Raw genomic sequence first — 19,810 nt, 5'->3', positions numbered from 1 at the left:
GTAATTTAAACTTCACCAAAAGTGATAGGTTTTTCAAGCGTATTTACATATGAGGTAAGATGGATAGCAAACTGGCCGACAGACAGAACCCAACTCTTACTTTCACTACAACAGTGGTCACCCAATGCACCGTAACAAAACCTTGGTCAAAGGCCAGTTCATTAGAAAAGCCGGGATAACATCCAATGACTATTCATTTGCTGGGGAACTTGACACCATAACCAAAACATTTTTGGACAGATGATACCCACTTGACCTGTTAGAATCAGTAAGGAATGAGGTAATAGAAAACATGATGCAGAAATTTCAGCCTATTGTAGGCAAATCCTCTCAACAGAATATGTCCATGAAATGAGCTTAACTCTTAACAAACTCCACCATGGGATGGCTATCAAATATGATAGATTAAATACCGGGGTAAAAAGCTTTATTACCAACAACTGGGCAGTCTTGAAAACTGATGAGGAACTTGGGTGACAAGCCAACATTTGTGTTTAAAGTATACAACCGCACCAAGGAGGATCTGGAAAAGGACAAAGTTGTCCCAAGACTAGGTACTACAAAATGTGGCAGGTGCAGTTATAGCCAATAGATTGTAGATAGGAAGGAGGTTACTCTAAATGATTTGTCAAACGGTCATTACATTTAAGAGAGGAGATTGCAGTTCAACAAGTTTGGTGTATTTAGCTGTTTTCACTTTATGTGGGAAAAACTGAGAGGAAACTGGCCAAAAGAATTTACGAACACTTATATGATATGAGAAAGGCGAACTTAAACAAGGCTTTATAGAGACATTCCAAAATCTGAAATCATTCAACCCAGTGCCAGGAGAGGACCCTGGGAAAACAGACTGGAATACAGGGAACTCCTCTGGCAGCCTAGATTGGACGCCACTCTAAAGTCAGGTCTTAATGAGCTTGTCTCTATACAACCAGTGTTGAGGATGAGGGCAGCGAAATTATTTTTTATATTTTGTGTTTTTATCAAACAGTCTTTATGTATTCTGTAGTATGACCAACAAGTGGATTTTATATGTGGAATTTTATACATGTAACCTTTTAGACACTTTTCACCCATTCACTTTGACTGCTATTATGTACCTAACTGAGTTTATATTGAAGTCCTAGTTTTGCATAGTGTCTATTTCTTTAAACTTGTAACAGCTGGGTTAATTAACTATACGCTCAGTGCACTATAAAAGGAGGGAACTTGTGTTAGTTAAATGTTCTGAAGCAGTCCTAGTATATGGACGAAAGTGCTCATAGTTTTATTTGAAACAATAAATTGGTGTTTAACTCCTTTTGGTACACGACTTACTGCTTACTACACTATTGGAGCTCTGGATTATGTGGACCAGTTTTGTTTACTTATGTATAGGAGCTTTAACTGTGTAGCTCTGAAATACCACTTCAAATCAGGTAGTACCAAACCATCTTCTTCTGTTGGAAGGATCAGCTTATCCCACTTGACTCTTGTCTTCCCTTCCAAGGTAAAGTCCTTCAGCTCTTTAGTAACTGCTATCCACAATATGCCTGACCTGTGTGTAAAACTAAAGGGACTGAAAACAGTTTGACTGCTTGTGTCTTTCTATCCATATCCATAAAACAGAGCTTTCAATTTCTCAGTTTTTGTATTATCTTTTTAGTCTCTTCCCACATATCCGTAGCTGTCACAACAGATTCATTTTAAATCTGTACTCCTAAGTACTTTATTTTAAAATGTCCCCATAAATATGGGTACTACTGAACCAATTTGTGTGTGGGTACATAATTTACGGCTGTTGCCTTTGTTTTATCTTCATTAATTTTGTATCCCAGAAAGACTTGAAACTGTCTCAAAATGTTCCGCAACACTGAAAAGTCATTTTCTGGTTTTTATCAGGTATAAAATAATAATATCTGCAAATAAAGCCAGCTTTTCTTGGCTACAGTTATATCCTTGAATTTCTGAGTCCCTTATTTTATTAGAACTGTTAGCAAAGGGGAAAGAAGACATCCCTGGCTGATTCCTCTGCTAAAACAGAGCTCATCAGTGAGGAACCCACTCGCTTTAATTTTCGCCTCTGATCCATCATATCTTTCTAATCAACCTTATAACTTTATCAGGTAATGCAAATGCTACAATTTCCCTCTTCATAAAATCCCAGCTTACTTGGTTGAATGTTTTCTCTACATAAAGACCCACCAACAACAGTGTTATTTTCTTACATTTTACTTACCTCAGGATCGTCATTGTTCTGTTAAAGACCAATGTTTGCATCCCCCTCCACAAAATCACATTGTTCCATATCTACCACTTTTGGCATGACCTTTGCCATTCTTTTAGCCATTATACACACAAATACTTTATCGTCATGGTTTAGCATTGAAATGGCCTGTATGAAGCTGGATCTGATAGGTCTTTACTATCTTTAGGTAGTATAGCCACCACAGCATTCTTCCAGGATATTGGTGCTTTTCTTTCTTTTGAAGTACTGTTAAAACCTTTCAGATCTTTATCCATTTTTCCCCTCCTAGCTTCCAAACTTCCACAGGAATACCCTCTATTTCTGTGGACTTTCCTGTAGATTGCTTATACATCACCATTTTTATCTCCTCTCCTCCTATCCTGTTAGTAATTGAGCCTCATCTACCTCTTACCTTGGCTTATTTAATTCTTCCATAAACATTTCCATTTGTACCTTCTTTTGGTTCCCATATTTCTCTGCTTTTATAAAGACTGGTGACGCACTACATTTAATCCTGTGTTTGTCTTTTTAACCACTTCTCCCTGTAGCCAGTGATTTTTAACTTTATACACTTCATTAGTCTCACGACCTCTCAGTGAAAAATATAATGAGGTCTTTGGGTTAACAGAGTACAGATCAAATCCTTGAATTTACTTGGTCTGTATATATTTTGTTTCACTTTGGTTATCTTTTACGCCTATTGGATTTAGAAGCCCATTTGTAATAAGAAGGTGGAGTGTTTTCACAGTTATGCCCTACACGATCAATTAAACCATAGCAATTAGGGCATACATTTTTGATTTAGTGTCATAAATGTTATTGCAAGGGGAAAAATATTACAAAGTTATAACACTTGTGAAAAGATAGTCCTTGCTGTGTGTTAGGCAATAAAGAGTGGATTGGGAATTGGTATAAAGATTAGGGTGTTTCAGAGACACAGGGCACAAGATTTGTTTCTCACTTTTGGAAGGGAAATTGTTTAGGCTTAAAATGGCCCACAAGGACAACTAACCTAGTACCAAGTCAAGTCAAAGAAAACTTTGTCATTCAGAACTACACAGCAGTGTAGCTGAACGAAATTACAATGCTTCATTCTCAGTGCACGAAACAGTTGTACATGTAGATAGAGAAAATGTAATAAAATATCACAGTAGAAATTTACTAATTAATTAATACTAACTTAATAATTTATAAATTAAAACCAGTGGAAACAACCGTATATACAGTACCAAATAAATTCCAACAAAAACGGTCCAGGCGACACAGGAAGATGGTAATGAAACAGTCTTTTTTTATTATTTTTAAAGGCAAAGTCTTAAAAGGTAGATACACCATCTGACCATTTTGATGTTTGCGATCAAGGGCAAAGTGATGGTAAGAAATTTAATGAAGGGGTTCATTTACAGGACCCTGTTGAAGTTATTGATAATAGTCCCCTTTCCCCTTGTTTAAACACCTCCAACCCTTTAGACCCCAAGATGGGTCTTGATTTCATCGAACCTATGGATCAAGGTGGGGAAGAAGGGGAAGTTAGTGAACAGGATTTTTCTGGGGGGAAGGGGAAAGTGAGGAATCTGGTGAAAACCAAAAGGAAGGGGAAGGCATAGTTGTAAGTAGGGACAGAGTGACATACTCCTACAATGGCTTTAAAATCTTTAATTTGAGTGGTGTGGAAATTAAGCATGAACATTTTTCTCTTTTTATGAAAGGTTTTAAATTTGTACCCTCTGTTAGGTTTGATGTTTGTGACACACACTTATTGAGCTGAAGTTATTTACAAGAAAATTTAATTTTTCTTTATTGTTTGAAAATGCAGAAATAGGTGGTACAGCTCAATTTAGGAAGGCAGGTACATACAATTCCCCCTTGCATCCAGCTTTGCAAGTTTTTGAGGAGGTTTGTGCTTCAGATATTTATAATTTTAGTATGGATAAAAGGTATACAAAGAAATATTGTTTCAAAACTAATTTAACCAAGGAAGAAAAAAATATTCTAGAACAGCTTACTTCAGACCGGGAGATCCATATTATGAAACCTGACAAAGGGGGTGGTACAGTTTTAGTAAATACCATTTCATATTCTAGTAAAATTCTTGAAATTTTGAATGATATTAGTGTATATGTTCCTTTATCGACTAACGAAATCAACATTGCTCATAGAAAAATTGATTTAGCCATTGAAGAATTAATGTTGGAAAATAGAATTGATAGTAAATTAGGGTCCATTTTAATTAACAGGAAACCTAGAATAGCCTCCTTCTTTGGTATCCCTAAAATCCACAAGAGTACTACTGACCCGCCATGTAGACCTGTTGTGTCTAGTAGGGGATCAAAAACTTACCCTATAGCCACATTCTTGGATTATTCCCTAAAACATGTTACTGATGGTTTTGGACATCTGCTAAAGGACTCATGGGATTTATTATTGGGATTGACCTTGCAGTCCTATGAACAGGAAACGTACTTTCTGACCGTTGATGTGGTCTATTTATTTTCATGTATACCAACAGAAGAGGGTTTGGATTTGTTTTGGTCAATATCGAATGAAAAAAAGTCTTTATTAAATTTTTAAGTAGACCTTTTGGTGGAACTTATGAGGATGGTACTGGAAAACAATTTTGTGTTTTTTGAAAGGGAGACATTCAAACAGGTTAGAGGGGTGGCATGGGGGCAGCTTGTGCCCCCATTTATGTCAACCTGGTCCTCCTCAAATGGGAACTTCAGTACCTGTTTAACTCTGTCTATTGGGAGAACATTAGGGTATATCATTGCTTTTTGGATGATATATTTATCATCTGGGAAGGTCCAGTGAACACCATTATTAACTTTCTTGAATTCCTTAACTCAACTACTAATTTTTTAAAAATTTACATGTAGGTTTGACCAGTCAGGAATTGATTATTTAGATGTAAGGCTGGATAAATTGATGGAGGTTTAAAATCTAGGATTCATAGGAAAAGTACTTTTAGCAATTCCTATTTGCCCTACAACATGATCATCCCTGGTAGCAGAAAAAAAGTATTGTGAAGGGACAGATGATTAGAGCAGCGAGAATGACTTCAGAAAGAGTAGACTTTTTATTTGAAGTTGAATTTATTTCTGAGTTAATTAAACTGAGAGGTTACCCTATTAACCTGATTGAAGAGGTTGTAAGTGAGGTTACAGCGGGGTGGGGTGTAAGATACCTTCCCCTTTTAGGTAAACCATCACAAGATACAATCAAGGAAAAGAATACTGGTGACCAAGCCTTTGGGAAAGCATTGGTTTTACAGCATAGTTTTGCTTCTAGGGAGATTCAAAAATTAGTTAAAAGGAATTGGAAAAATGGTGAAATTTAATAGACATTGTAAGTAAGATAGGGGTGAGTCCTAGGTTTGTTTTCAGAACAGGGACCAACTTAAAAAGGCTTTTTGAAAAGAATAACAACAGGACTAGTTCTTTTGAGAATCAAGGTACGAGAAAATGTGGAAGATGTGGTTATTGTAAATATATTTGTGAGAAAGCAAAGGTCACCTTAGGTAATGTAGCGAAGAACAGTGTGTGGTTTAGAAAGGGTAACTGTACTACTAAAGATATAGTTTACCTGGCTTTGTGTAAGGGTTGCCCCAGTTTTTATGTAGGAAAATCAGAAAGGGCACTTAAACGTATTTATGAGCACACCTACAACATTAGTAAAAAGAATTTAAATAGTGCATTGTATAGACACTTACATGTGGAACCAACTCACCGTTGGTTTCTTTTTGGTATCTTGGAACAAGTTCAGGTGGACCCAAGGGGTGGGGATTGGGAGAATTGGCTTTGTTGTAGGGAGACTTACTGACAAAATTAAACGCAACCCAACCTCCAGGATTAAATGATCATATTTCCATTAAACCATATCTGGTTAGGAGGTCTGAAAAGTTTTGATGTATTTCTAACTAGTGGGTTTTTCCCAGTATGTCTCTTGACCTTGATATTGGGGGACAATGTTTAGTAATATGTGTATATTTTATTCTGTATAAAATTGTTTTTTATGTGTATTTACCTTGATGGTTAGGAAGGGATTTTACTATGCATTTTGTGAACTTTTTATGATGCAGATGTAATTAGTGGACATGCAGCTTTAAAAATTTTGGTGCACTTTTTATCTAGGGGAAGTTAAATAGGAGGGGCATTTTGTGTTTCCTTTGTACTTGAAAAAGCCCTGCAATTGTGTCAGGGTGAAAGCGCTTGTGGTGAATTTTGAATAAAAAAAGACTGTTTCATTACCATCTTCCTGTGTCGCCTGGACCGTTTTTGTTGGAACTTAATAATTTATTAATTTAATAACTAATTAATACTAACCTATGAACCTGAGCGAACAAAGTTGCAGCTGTCTGTATTAGATAAAACACTACTCCAAGCACAGTTAATTCATGAAAGATTGTGGAGAAGAATACAAACTTAAGGATATGGTATTCAGTTTATGACAAAGAATTAAGAGAGGGCGGCAGTCGTAACTCCAATACACTGAACACCTGTCCATAGTTGTGATCATGTAAACTAAGAAACAACTTGCCTAAATAAAGATGCAAAAATTGATGTCTCATTGGAAAATGGCCACTGTGGTAGCTGACGGAAAGCTGGTGGTAAAAAAAGAAATTAAGGGTAGCAATCAGGAATCCTAGTATTCATAAACTTAGCGTATTCTTAGAATGTCTTTAATATAGCAGTGACTCGAGAGTATAGATGAGCCACTAATGCAGAAAATACAAAAACTGAGGGGCCTAGAAATAAAAAAAAAAAAAAAACTTGGTAGAGATGGAAACTGTTTATTGTAAGCGAACCTAGGAGAAACATCAATGAAAACTGGTTTAATGTACAGCCAAGGCCTCATGAAAGCATGGAAGGACTTTGTACAGATGGTGGGAAAATCAGAAACTGAATACAGCAGACCTGAAAATGAAGCAGATTAATTAAGACTGAGCGAGGGTGACATTTGGCCTTGTGCAAAAAAGAAAAAATATCTGACTCATAAGCAATAAACAAGGAAAAGGATGAACTAGTTGTAATGAAGGAGGCTAGTAGGTCTTTACAGACAGTAGTGCAGCGGCACTAAAGATAGTCAAGGTAAACTTGAATGTTTCGTTCATGCTGCCTTTTGAGATGTAGTTTGTTATTGTGCTGTTCATTTATGATGGTGACATGTAGCCCATGATGTACCTCTCAACCGCTAGGAGCAAGAAGTCTGGACAAAGCCATAAATAACGGGAGGTGGGGGGGTGGACAAAGGTGCAAAATATGGACCATTTTCAAAAGATTTTTACAAACTTAGAAAGTTGATAGAATAACAGGTTTTGCATTAGCATGAACTTTCTCAAGGGTAGCAAGTCTGAATTTCAGATGTCTGTCATTATTTTCTGACTTCACTCCTGAATGATTTGCTAATGATTTGTCAGAAAACAACAATTTTATAAGAAACAGGCAAAAGAACATTTTGTGAAAATCTGTACAGTTGAAAGGTACGAGTCTGCATCATTTGTTCCTGTTAAGATGTTAGTGATGATTTAATTTTGTTTGTTTCTGAATACAACCTTTCTTAATACTTAACTTGTGCAATTTTACAGCTAAGGTACAAGCTTGTGTTCCTATAACTTTGCTTTTAAGTAATTTATTTATATTTCATAGTGGTAACACTCCATTGCAGTTTGATGTTGGAATGATGACTGTATATCGGGGGGGGGGGGTGAAATGAGATAAGAAAAAATAGTGTGGCAGAGAAACAGAAACTATACAAAATGTACAGTGATTGCTGTTCATGGACTGGTCTTCTTTTCTTTCGACTTTTCCCGGTTAGGGGTCGCCACAGCAGATCATCTGTGTGCTCATGATTGGCAGAGTAGAGTTTTACAGTCTCGAGTTGCCAGCCCGGCACCCAAACTTCCACAGAAGACACACACACACACACACACACACACACACACACACACACACACACACACACACACACACACACACACACACACACACACACACACACACTTCACCTACTGCATGTCTTTGGGATGTAGGAGGAAACCCATGCGACCACAGGGAGGACATGTAGACTCTGCACAGAAGGCACCCCAGCCGAGAATCGAACTGGAGAACCTCTTGCTGTAAGGCGGCAACGCTAACCGCTGCACCACTGTGGCCACCCAAAATACATTTGAAATCTTGCTTTGTGTAGGAAAGAAATTACTGATGGTCTTTGTAGAAGTAGTGAGGCACTTGTTCTATTTATCCACTTCTTTAAAGAAATGTTGAATGTTCGTGTTTCCTTAAACTGACTGATTATTGTCACAGCCGTAGTGTATCAGCGACAGATATGACAGAAGTAGTGTCTTGGACTGCTTGATAAGATTGCTGTGAATGAAAGATTATGGTAATGCAAGTGTAAAGAATGACACTGACTTTTTTTTTTTTTTAAATTTAGGTATATCACGTGTACAGAATACACAAACTTTTATGGAGGCAAGAAAGCAGGTAAGTCCTTTTTGTATTTTTAAAGTAATACGTATAATACATCAGACTTAGTGAAGATGGGATACTTCACTTTTAAATTTCTTTAATTTTTTTTTAGTCTTTTCCCCATTTTTTCTTGCGCAGTGGCATTCTCTCTGAATATTTAAGGGGAGTTAAATTTGTGTCTCAATTATATATCATTTTTTCTTTCTGTTTTGTTTCTATGTTTGCTGATTTTTTGAGAGATCCCTTGCATGTTTTCCTATCTTATCCAGTCTGGAACCCTTGTAGTTTGCTTTTCTTTTTTGTTGTTTTTAGGCTTTCTTCCCAAAGTCAGTTATAGGTGATAGGGACTCTACTCCCAAGTGTGATGAACATTTTTTCTTTTGGCCATTGCATCCTTGAGTGTCTACCTTCTGATATACAAGACACAATGAACATTTCTAGACAGTGAGGAAAGCTGTCCAGTGCTGTTATGTATACTTCGCCCAAGACTCCTACTGTGAGGGATATGGTGATGGTTCTACATTTTATGGCCCACCTGTGAAATGGATCTTGTGATCCTGTCTTCTAACTGCTACTCTCCTTCATCTTGCTGCTGAACTTTGGACTGTGACATTGTACAAAGTCCGGCAGATTCAAAAATGTGGTGCGTCTACAAAAGTGAAATGCACATCCCGTCTGGAATTCAGTACTGATCTACAAAATGTATGAACATGATTGCATGCATGACAGTACATGACATGTGACTAGCTTGGATAAATGTGCAGCATACTTTACGTGCTTAATGCCATGCATTCTATAACTTGCAGAGTGCTGTCAAATGTGGACTATCCGACAGAAGTTAAAGGGTGCACAATATAACTGCCTTTGCACTTCTCACACTGCTTGTAGGTGGGAGGTGTAAAGTTAAAGGATGCACAACATGACTGCCTGTGTATTTCTCATACTGCTGCAGTGTACATTGTGGGTGGGGTGGGAGGTATAAAAGAAGACTCCCTAACCAGTAGACAGGTAAGCATGCATGCGCACACACACACACACACACACACACACACACACACACACACACACACACACACCAGCTAGGCTGTGTGTTTCGGTTGGGGGCAGCTAACTGGGAACACTGGAGGTTGAAGGTTACATGCATATAGCAAGGTGTGCTGCAAATGTACTCCAAATGTACTCCTTTTTCTTTGCGATTAAGTAGTATAGAAGTGTTACTGCTAAAGTTTAAAGGCAAGTGACAGGTAGAGGCTCACACTTTGCATGTTATGGCACTTGGTATTTTCACAAGGTGTTTACATAGATGCAGTGAAACTCGATTTGCTGAGTGAAGTTGCAGAGTTTGCTGGGGTGGGGGTGGAATATGATAGTAGATGTGCACACACTGCCATGTGGTGTGTGTTGTGACTACTGCTGACTGCTTCACAAGGAGCTGGGTGAAAACAAATGAACCTGAGTGTGGGGTGCACAGTATAGTAGCACATGTGCACATCTATTTCATGTGTACATCATATTAATGGAAGTTATAAGCAATGCAACTTAAAAATGCACACACCAAGAGGAACCCAGATGTGTGTACCCCTCCGGGTTTGTGTTTGCTAAAATAAGGGGCAAGTGTTACATGAGTAGTTCACAGGAATTCTCCACTCACTTTATTAAAGGATGATATTGAATACAATGAGATACCAATTCATGAGTGCTAGGTACTATAAGTATCTCCGTATGTACATGCTCTCTTTGTGTGATAACACTGTTATTGTCTTTGAAAGCATTGTTGGCTTTCTTATATGGAGAATGGGCCACACTTGCCGTAACAAGCAGCTGTGCCCAGTAGCCACGGTGGCAAATTGAGTTTTTTCCCCTAGTTTAGGTGAGATTTTCCACCTGTTCTGTGGCCAAGTCTATATGATTTGTGGGCCACAGTCTGTAGAGAGCTATACATGTGCAGATGTATGTGTGATCATGTCTGTGTGGGATTTTATGTTTCTGGAGAGTGTACTACAGGCAGAGTAGCTTCATATTGACACTGTAAGAGAAAATGCACCCTGCTATGTCCAGACTGGAGGATGTAAATGTACCTTTGGTAAATTGTGACACTACAGTCTCTTGTTAGGTGACACACTTGGTAGTCAACGTAGTGAAGTTTGAATTGTATCATTGCTATTTATGTAATTGTCTTTGTTAATGAGGTAGGCGGGGTGGTTGAAGGCATTTTTTCAGCCATGACCTGGGCACTGAGACAGGTAAATATGCAAAATGCAGATACATTTATAGCATGTACACAGAACTAAAGTTTCAGCATGATCAAACACGTAAACACATTTAAATGTATGCATCAGTGTCATAGCATTATGCGTAAGACATGGGTATGCACTAGGAATGAGAAAGTAAAAGGAAACAGTTTTAACATTTATTAGATAGTGAAATAACCATACTGCTTGTCCTTCATGTACACTGCTGCATTGTAGCAGCTAGGTACTACTAAGTTAGAAAGACCTTCTACATAGCCCACCTCATCACAAAGGGTTTCACATCTAGATCAGCAATTAGAAAGACCCCAAAAGTATCTCACAAAGAGGATCCTAAAACTATGAAAGATGTATGTAAAATGTAGTGTGTACATATTTACAAGTGTTTCATGTCATCTGGTTGCAAGGTGGGAGGGGAGTCTCTGTAGATTGTCCTGTGGTAGTGTGGAGATGACTTGTTAGCAAAAGTAGTTTGGTAGTCTTGTTTGTTAGTGTCCTGTGTAGGTAGACCTGGTGTCCTACAATGTAGGTAGGAACTAGCCCTGGTGCACTGTCTGTAATGGTTTACGTTTGGGCTTTTTCTTTATAGTTCTCTGAATACTAGTCCTACATACATGTCATGTTTTTGAACCTTCGTAGCCACTTATAGTTTTAGCTACATGATAACTCATTTAAGTACTCACTTAAGTAAAATTAAGGGCTCTGAATTCTCAGGAGGCCATAGGAATACTGCAGACTCATTTATTTTTCTTCTGAGATTTTTATAATCTCAGTTGCTGTCATTTGTTTTGCTAGTACTTGAACTTTGCACTTTCTTGATGTAGAATAATTAAGTGAAAGAATATTATATTGTCAGTATTGTACACTGCTTGGATTCCTTTAACATAAATATAGTGGCTGTTAACATTTTGTAGTGAAATGTTCAGAGTGGTGGTGGCTGAAGTAGTTTGCATGTATGCCAAAATATTTAAAGGTCCTTTTAAAAAAGAAGACACACACATCACAATACGTGTAATAGCACTTTGTTTTTTTTAGATGGATACTGCCTCACCTCTCTACTAGGAATGCTCATTGCTAGTAATCCAAACTCAGAGCCTCAATGCAGATTTTATTTCACTTTGCCTTCTGTTAGTAGATATGTAAAAAAAAATAAAAAAATAAATAAATTAATTCCAAAATCATTATCTTGTGTTTTTTAAAATGTTTTTAAACTTTTGACCACTCTTTTTTTGTAATACTAAGGCATACCATGGAAGGAGCCAATGCCCAGAGTATGTTTAAAGTTGGATAACTGATATAAAGAATAGAATTCCATGTTCCAATATTGTTTGATCCAAACTTGATCCCTAATGTAGCTGCCAGCAAAATGTTTTGAGGCTTTTCATGATTTAAAATCACATCACCCCTTGTTAGCGTGTAACTAATGGAATGTAGATATGCCACTTGTTAATCTAGCTTCATATCCTAGGTGTTTAACTTCAACCTTGGTGATCTGCTTTGTAAAATATCTTCTGAATTTTTTTTTCTAGTTGCACCAACTAGGCTCCATTATACATATATGCTAAGTGGATAGTTTTCAATGTAGGGTTTAACTATCACCATGTAGAGTAGGAGGTGAACTATTTCGTCCCTACTTGATATACTTACAGTTGTCCTGTAAACTAGAGTAACATTTCCTGATGACTGTAAACTATTATCATAAGATAATCCGTTGTCTATCACTCCTAGATCTCTCTTATAATCTTCACTGACAGTTGCATTATTTAGAGCATATTGATAGCACAAGTTGTTGTTTTCAAAGTGAATAACCTTTGTTTTGTTTGAATTGAAATCCATAAAATCATTCCTGAATAACAAGTATAAGTTTTCTGGGGACTTTTGAATCCTTGTATGATTTTTTAATGAACTCACAATTGACCCATTTTTTTAATTGTCAACAAACATGTTGATTCACACTCCCTTTTCTACAGGAAAGTCAGAAATTAGTAACTTTTGAAATGTTGACACCATCTCTAACCCTGAAAGATCTGGCTATGTCAGCCGGTTACTTATCTACTTTCTTATGTAATGGTTTATGTTCATGGTGTATAATTTATTAATTATTGCATGATGGGGGAGCAGAGTCAAAAGCCCTTGATGAATCTAAATACAGCATGGCAGTCCCATGTAAATTGCGTCCTAAGCATTTTGGTGAAAGCTTTATCAAATTAGTCATACAGGATCTACGTTTTGCTATCCCATTCTGATAAATATCCAGATCTTCACTTTTGATGACAGATTATATTACTAATTAAAGGCTTTTAACAGTAATGCTAGTTAAACTGCTTGCCTGTAGTTGTCAGTAGAGTTGTCACTACCAACGTTATGCATGGGAATAAGAATAGCAGCCCTCCATGTGTGAAGGATGTGATCTGTTAACAAGTTGTGTTCTTGAGCTAAACCTAAATGATCAGTATTAGTACATTTTCAGAGAGTATTCAAGCTACATATTAAGTGTATCAGGATATGTATCAAGTAACGTATGTATTTGTTTCCTTGTGAAGTAATCCAGCGTAACTCTGTAAGGTATGCCTTTGTTTGTGGAAACTCTGAAAATGGGATGGTAAGCAGAAAATGTGCATTGCACCCTTGGAGATCTTGTCAAAAGTGCAGCACATAAACAGTTCAACGTGACCACCCGTGGTGCTATAGAGTGATAAAGCCCTGGCTGTGACCCATGTGACCTGAGTTAGATTAGTGACTGGGGAACTTGACAGAGCACACATGGGGATGTTCTTCGCGTTTCACTGTTGCAGTCATGACATTTGGGTTATCCCTGCGAGGGTAGCCCTCAGCCGGCCTGAATACCAGAGGTTTAGTATTTCTGCGTCGATTGTTGTCTCTTCAGGACTGATGTCAGGTGATCAGTAATGTAAAGTAAGGAAGCCGATGCCATTACAACCAGTTCGCACGAGTGCCGGTCATCCGCTACCTGAGTTTTGTCTACCGAATTGAAGTTGAAGTCTTCTAAAGCTAAGTTTCCCATTGGGGATCCTTTTTTTCTTGCACTAACTGATGTCAGAAAAAGTTAATAATTGTCTCGCTTGTGGAAAGCAATTACCACACTGAGACCTTCATTCTTACTGCGTCACTTGTTTAGGCCCAGACCACGACGTCCCCCGTTGTCGCTTCTGTGTTTTGTTCAGCACTAGAGCTGTCTATCGACGGGCCCTTATTGTAGCTAGATATTTTTGCGTACAGTCCTCTAACTCCGATATGGCTTTGGTAAGCCATCCGACAGCAGATCTTCCGAAAAAAATGTAAAGATAGAGACAGACTGCACAGATCCAAACCTACCAACGACGCTTCCGTTAATCTAGTCATCAGTTATCCGGTCCTCAGGCGCTTTTGTAGTCCCTGATGCCTGCTTCTGTGGATTTGTAGGCCGCTACCGAGACTCTTTCCTCTTTTTCGACTAAGGATCCTGCTGTCATCTCTACCTTGGATGGGTCCAGAGTCACTGAGCAGGCACCAGTTTCCAAGGAAGTCCTTTGCACTACCGATTCTCGATACAAACCGATGTAGTCTTTCGCGACTACTGTTTTTTTCGAAAACGGCCGAGTTTCTTAGGCCCAAGGTACAAACTACACCAAAGAAATCGATGACCCAATCTCGGGCATCTGCTTCCTTGCCTCAGTCTGAAATGCTTAAATGGCGGAAGACCTTGTGCTGATCAGGGGAAGCCAGGCTGCCCACTCCAAAAGAAAAGGAGATCTGTCCCCTGTAGTTTTGTCTGAACAAGAGTCAGATTACTCTGATGCATCTGAATATGAAGACATGCAACTCTTCTCTACTTATGAGGATTCTGATGCAGAGAATTCCATCCCTTCACCCTCTCCCCCAGAGGATTTTTTCCTTTGGGGAAACCCTTCATAGCTTAAGGGAGCATTTCCAATGGGAGAGTCAGGACTACCCTCAGTCTAAAAAGAGACTCTGGGAATTCTTAGATCTTCCACAGCACAGACCCTTGGCCATCCCCCCAGTCCTGGATGTTGCGGAGGATGTTTTCCTGGAATCCAGCTTGACTCCTGACACCCTCCCTCTTGTACTCAGAAAACCAGACATGTAGCATAGAGTCCCTGACTCACACACATTTTTTAAAAATCCTAGTGCTGACCAGGAGGTAATTTCTCAAGGGCCTAAAAGGATTAAAGCAACCTCTGCTAACAATCCCACCCCCTCAGATAGGGATTCTCGAGCACTAGACAGATGGGGAAAAACGTATAAACCTCAGCTACTCTTGCTATCAGGGCACTGAATTGTCAGTTCTATATGCTAAAATTTCAGCAACATATTCTTGAACTCCTCAAACAAAAATGTCGTCCTGTCCTTCTTGTGCAGAATCTAAAGAGTTACAAGAGTTAATGCATTCTGCAAGTCAAGTAACTAAACACACCTTGCACTGTGGTTTTGATGCCCTAGAAGCTTCTTGCAGGGTAGCAGTCACCGGATATGTCATTAGAAGGCATGCATGGCTTAAGCAACATCCCTTGCCAGACCATGTCAAATCTAAATTGCTGGATGGTCCCCTTGCACAAAGGCAACTTATTTGGCAGTAAGGCAGAAGAGGTCTTAAAAAGATGGAAGAAAAAGCAATATCTATGCAGACAGTTAAGGATGTCTTACAGGTACAGCCACCCAGGTTCAGCAGGCATTATCCCACCAAGTACTGGTCCTTTCCTGCTCCCACTAAGCCCGTCCAGCCCAGTCCCTGGGGAACCAGACCCTCCCCCCCCCAGACAGCAGCCACAAGGAATGCAGAGATCTAAGCAGTGGACTACCTCCACTTCAAAACCAGGGAGTTCTAAGCCACCCCCTTATGGTAAGAACTCACAGTGACTAACCTCCCTTTGCCCACCTTCACTTACCCCTAGGAGGAAAACTCTCCTTTCACACAAGCACCTGGGCCACCATTACCAGCGACCGCTGGGTTCTCAACATAGTGTCTTAGGGATACAGATTTTCTTTCCACACTCTTCCAACCCCAAATGGGTTCCCAGATCTACCTCCAAACCTGTGGGCAGAGGCTCAAAAGCAAATCCTTTCCCTGTTTCCTATGAGGGCAGTAGAGCACATTCCTGCATAACAGATAGGCCAAGGTTTCTACTCCAGACCTTTTCTGGTGCCCAGAAAAGAGGGCACTTGGCACCCCATCCTCTATCTATCCATTCTAAACACCTCCTGGTGATCCCAAAATTCAGAATGCTCACCCTCCAGCAGCTGCTACTCATGCTCTCCAAGGACGCTTGGCTACCCACCCTAGATCTAAAAGAGGCCTACCTCCACATTCCTATTGGGGAATCCTGCAGGAAATATCTCCATTTCAGGGCAGGATCTCAACACTTTCATTTCTCTGCGCTTCCCTTTGGCTACTTCTCCCAGAGTTTTCACAAAATGTTTGGCTCTGGCCATTGCCTTTTGCAGACAAAGGAATATCCAGATTTTCCCAGACTTAAACGACTGCCTTATTCAGGCAGATAGCCAGGAAAAGCTGTTCAAGCACCTGGCCTTTGTAACAACCCTACTAACCTCCCTAGGTTACACAGTCAATGAAAAGAAATCCAAACAGGTGCCCACCGAAAGGATTATCTTTCTGGGAGCAAGCCTGGACTCTGCATCCCAGATGGCATTCCTTACACCAGAAAAGCAAATTTCCCTGACAGTCTTCTTCTCTCAACTAGCCGCCAGACCTCAGTTATCTGCAAGGAAGATCCTGCAAGCTCTGGGGTGCATGGCATCTTGCATACTACTCATTCCATATGTCAGACTGCATATGAGGAAACTTCAGTGGTACCTAAAAAGCCTTTGGTGTCAACACTCTCAAGACCTGGAGACTCTTATACCTATAATTTCTTGCCTCAGAAAAGATTTTCTTTGGTGGGCAACAGGATGCTCCTACAACAAGGGACTACCTTTCTCACCACCCCCCCACCACCCAGACCTTCCCCACAGATGCATCAGGCTATGCTTGGGGTGCACACCTGGATGGCAGGCGCATACAGAGCAAACACAGCAAATCTGTTTGCACATCAACCAAAAATAAATGATGGCTGTCCAGCACGGCTTGATAGCTTTCAAGCCCCTTCTCTCCCCAGGGGCTCTCCTGATCAAAACAGACAACACCACTGTGATGTGGTATATCAACAAGCAGGGAGGGGCTCACTCCTACCCTCTGTGCAGGCTGGCCATGACTCTTTGGCACACAGCCTCTGCCATGCAACTGCACCTGTTAGCACGATTCCTATCAGGTTCTCTCAACTCTCTGGCAGACCAATTAAGCTGAAATCTTCTGGACCCACATGAGTGGCAGCTCAACAGAAGAACCTTCACCCTAATAACTCAGAAATGGGACACCCCGAATATCTACCTTTTTGCCTCCCACACCAACCATCAGCTCAGCAAGTTCTGCACCAGGGAGCATCACTGCATGGCTTGGAAAGTGGATGCCCTGTCCTTCCCCTGGGTCAGTCTGTTGGTCTGTGCCTTTCCTCCAATACCTCTCATCCCCAGGGTACTGCTCAAAATAAAGGAGGAAAAACCAAGGACAATTCTTACAGCTCCAGACTGGCCTCGCCAGCACTGGTACCCCTTGCTGTGCAGCCTGTCCCCCACTGCCATCATGGCATCTTCCTCAGATTCCAAACGTCCTGACCCAGAGCGAAGGGGAATTCATGCATCCTCAATTGCAGACACTCAGTTTGGCAGCTTGGCTTATTCCCTAAGCCCGGATCAATCTGCCAACCTCAGTAAACAGGTTTTAGATGTTATACGTGAGGCCAGACACCCTATCACTAGAAAGTCTTATGCTAACAAATGGAAAAGGTTCTGCACCTGGATCCAGGCTAAGGGAGCCAATATGGCACAGCATTCCCTCCCTCCCTCTCTCATCCTGGAGTACTTAGCTGACCTACTACACAGTGGTCTCTCTTTTTCCTCGATAAAAAATTCATGCCTCTGCTATCTCTGCTCATTTCCCCACTGAGCAGCCCCTTTTCTCACACCCTTTGATCAAACAGTTTTTAAGAGGGGCTAGCAACTTGAGGCCACCCAGAAGAGAACCAACCCCAGCTTGGGACCTTAACTTTGTTTTGGAAAAGCTCACCCTGCCCCCTTTCGAACTAGCTTCTTCTGCAGAGCTAAAATTTCTCTTCTGGAAGATAACTTTCCTTCTGGCCATCACTTCAGTACTACTTTACTTAGTAGTACTACCAGGCTCTTGCCATGAGAGAATGAAGTCGCAGGGAAGGGGTCCTGGGCAGGAATAATTGGGCTGCAATGCTCTGGCTTTCCTGTGTGTTCCTAGCTGCCATGGTCTATTTGTTTCTTGGTCACGATGGAGTTTATGGACTGAATGAATGCAAGCAGAGGAGTTAGTGGGTGTTGTCCTGCAGGAATGCAAATAAAAAAAAAAACTACATCTGGTTGTTAAGCTTATGACCATGGCTTTCAAGAAGCTTTTCTCTTTGCTTTTTTTTATTGTTGTTATTATTGTCATTGTTGTTGTTATCATTATTATTATTTGCTGTAACCCTGTGACTCCTTGTAGTTTTTTTCTATTCTACCCCCAGTGTGTATAATGCATATGCACGCTTTGGAACACCAGCTGAACTAAGATATCCTGAAGCAGTAACCATGATATACCACAATCTTGAAACATAAAATTAAAACATAAGCATTTAAACTTACTGTATATTGTCCCCTTGGGGGAAAGTGTGTGCGTCTATATATAGACACACATATGCATAATTATATGTAGCTGTCAAGACTATTTTAATGTAAGTTAAAGACTAGCTTTGTTGATTACAAGGAAGTACTTATATTGGAAGGTGTTTTATGTCTGTCTCTTGTTTACTGTAATTTTTATATTCCTTTAGCTTCTGTACTCTGGTATCAGCTACCCAGTAGTGCATTCCAGCCATAGACTTCCAAATAGTATCGGTTTAGATGTTATCTTATTTATCAAGCAGAGCTCCTAAGAAACAAGATTTTAATGAGATTTCCTGAAACAAGATTTTAATGAGATTTCCTGAAGCCTTTCTGAATGGATCAAGTTTTTCAAACTTGACTCTTCAAGAAAGGAATAATGTTTTTAAAAGTTGTTAGCTTGTTTGAAGGCTACAGAATCTAGCACAATGTTTAGTACTGAGTTGGATTGCTGAGATGTAGTATACTACTGTGATCTCCCAGAAGTGGTTAAATAGACGATAAGACAGTACCTTTAGAATTAGATGGACTACATCATAAGCTTTTCTGACTTTAAAAATTGCACTGTGGTCAAAATAAGTCTTCCATTGGACCTACTTTACTGACGGTGTCATTTTATCACATGCATGTACATGTGTTGATATTAGCTATGAGGATGTTCTTCGTGTTTCAATGTTGCAGTCATTACATTTGGGGTTATCTGCTTGCAGTAGCCCTCAATCGGCCTGATTAACAAAGTCTTGGGTCCTGCGTCGGTTGCTGTCCCTTCTTCCATGATGTCAGGTCGTCAGTGGTATAAAACATGCAGCCGTCACCATTACCCCAGTCTTTCTTGCCGTGCAGTGCCCGAAGCAGAAGCAGTTCGCAAGTGCTGGTTGGCCAACTCAGAACCGAAGTCTTCAACTAAAGCTAAGTACCCCGTTGGGGAAACTTTTTCTTGCTCCTTACCGTTGTCAGTAAAAGTTAATAACTGCATTACTTGTGGAAAGCAAATACCTCGCAAAGATTTTCATTTGTACTGTATTCCTTGCCTAGGCCCTGACCACGACTTACCTTGCTGTTGGTTTTGTGCTTTATTTAAACAGTGCACTATCAGTCGTCTGTATATTTTCGCTTCTAAATAT

General features: G+C 39.8%; 1 protein-coding gene across 1 annotated transcript in view; it reads left to right on the top strand.

The window, feature by feature from the left end:
• PPIL2 (peptidylprolyl isomerase like 2) overlaps positions 1–19,810 on the top strand; it is a gene marked incomplete in the record, with an annotated part of 2,081,325 nt that overhangs the window by 12,224 nt on the left and 2,049,291 nt on the right. Inside the window, 1 exon segment of the mRNA XM_044068775.1 lies at positions 8,660–8,709. Within this exon segment, the coding sequence (XP_043924710.1) occupies positions 8,660–8,709 (50 nt within the window).

This window comes from Protopterus annectens, chromosome 4.part0, assembly GCF_019279795.1.
Source record: "Protopterus annectens isolate FY-2018-M chromosome 4.part0, PAN1.0, whole genome shotgun sequence".
Classification (NCBI taxonomy): Eukaryota; Metazoa; Chordata; order Ceratodontiformes; family Protopteridae; genus Protopterus; species Protopterus annectens.
This window is presented reverse-complemented; position numbering and strand designations above follow the sequence as displayed.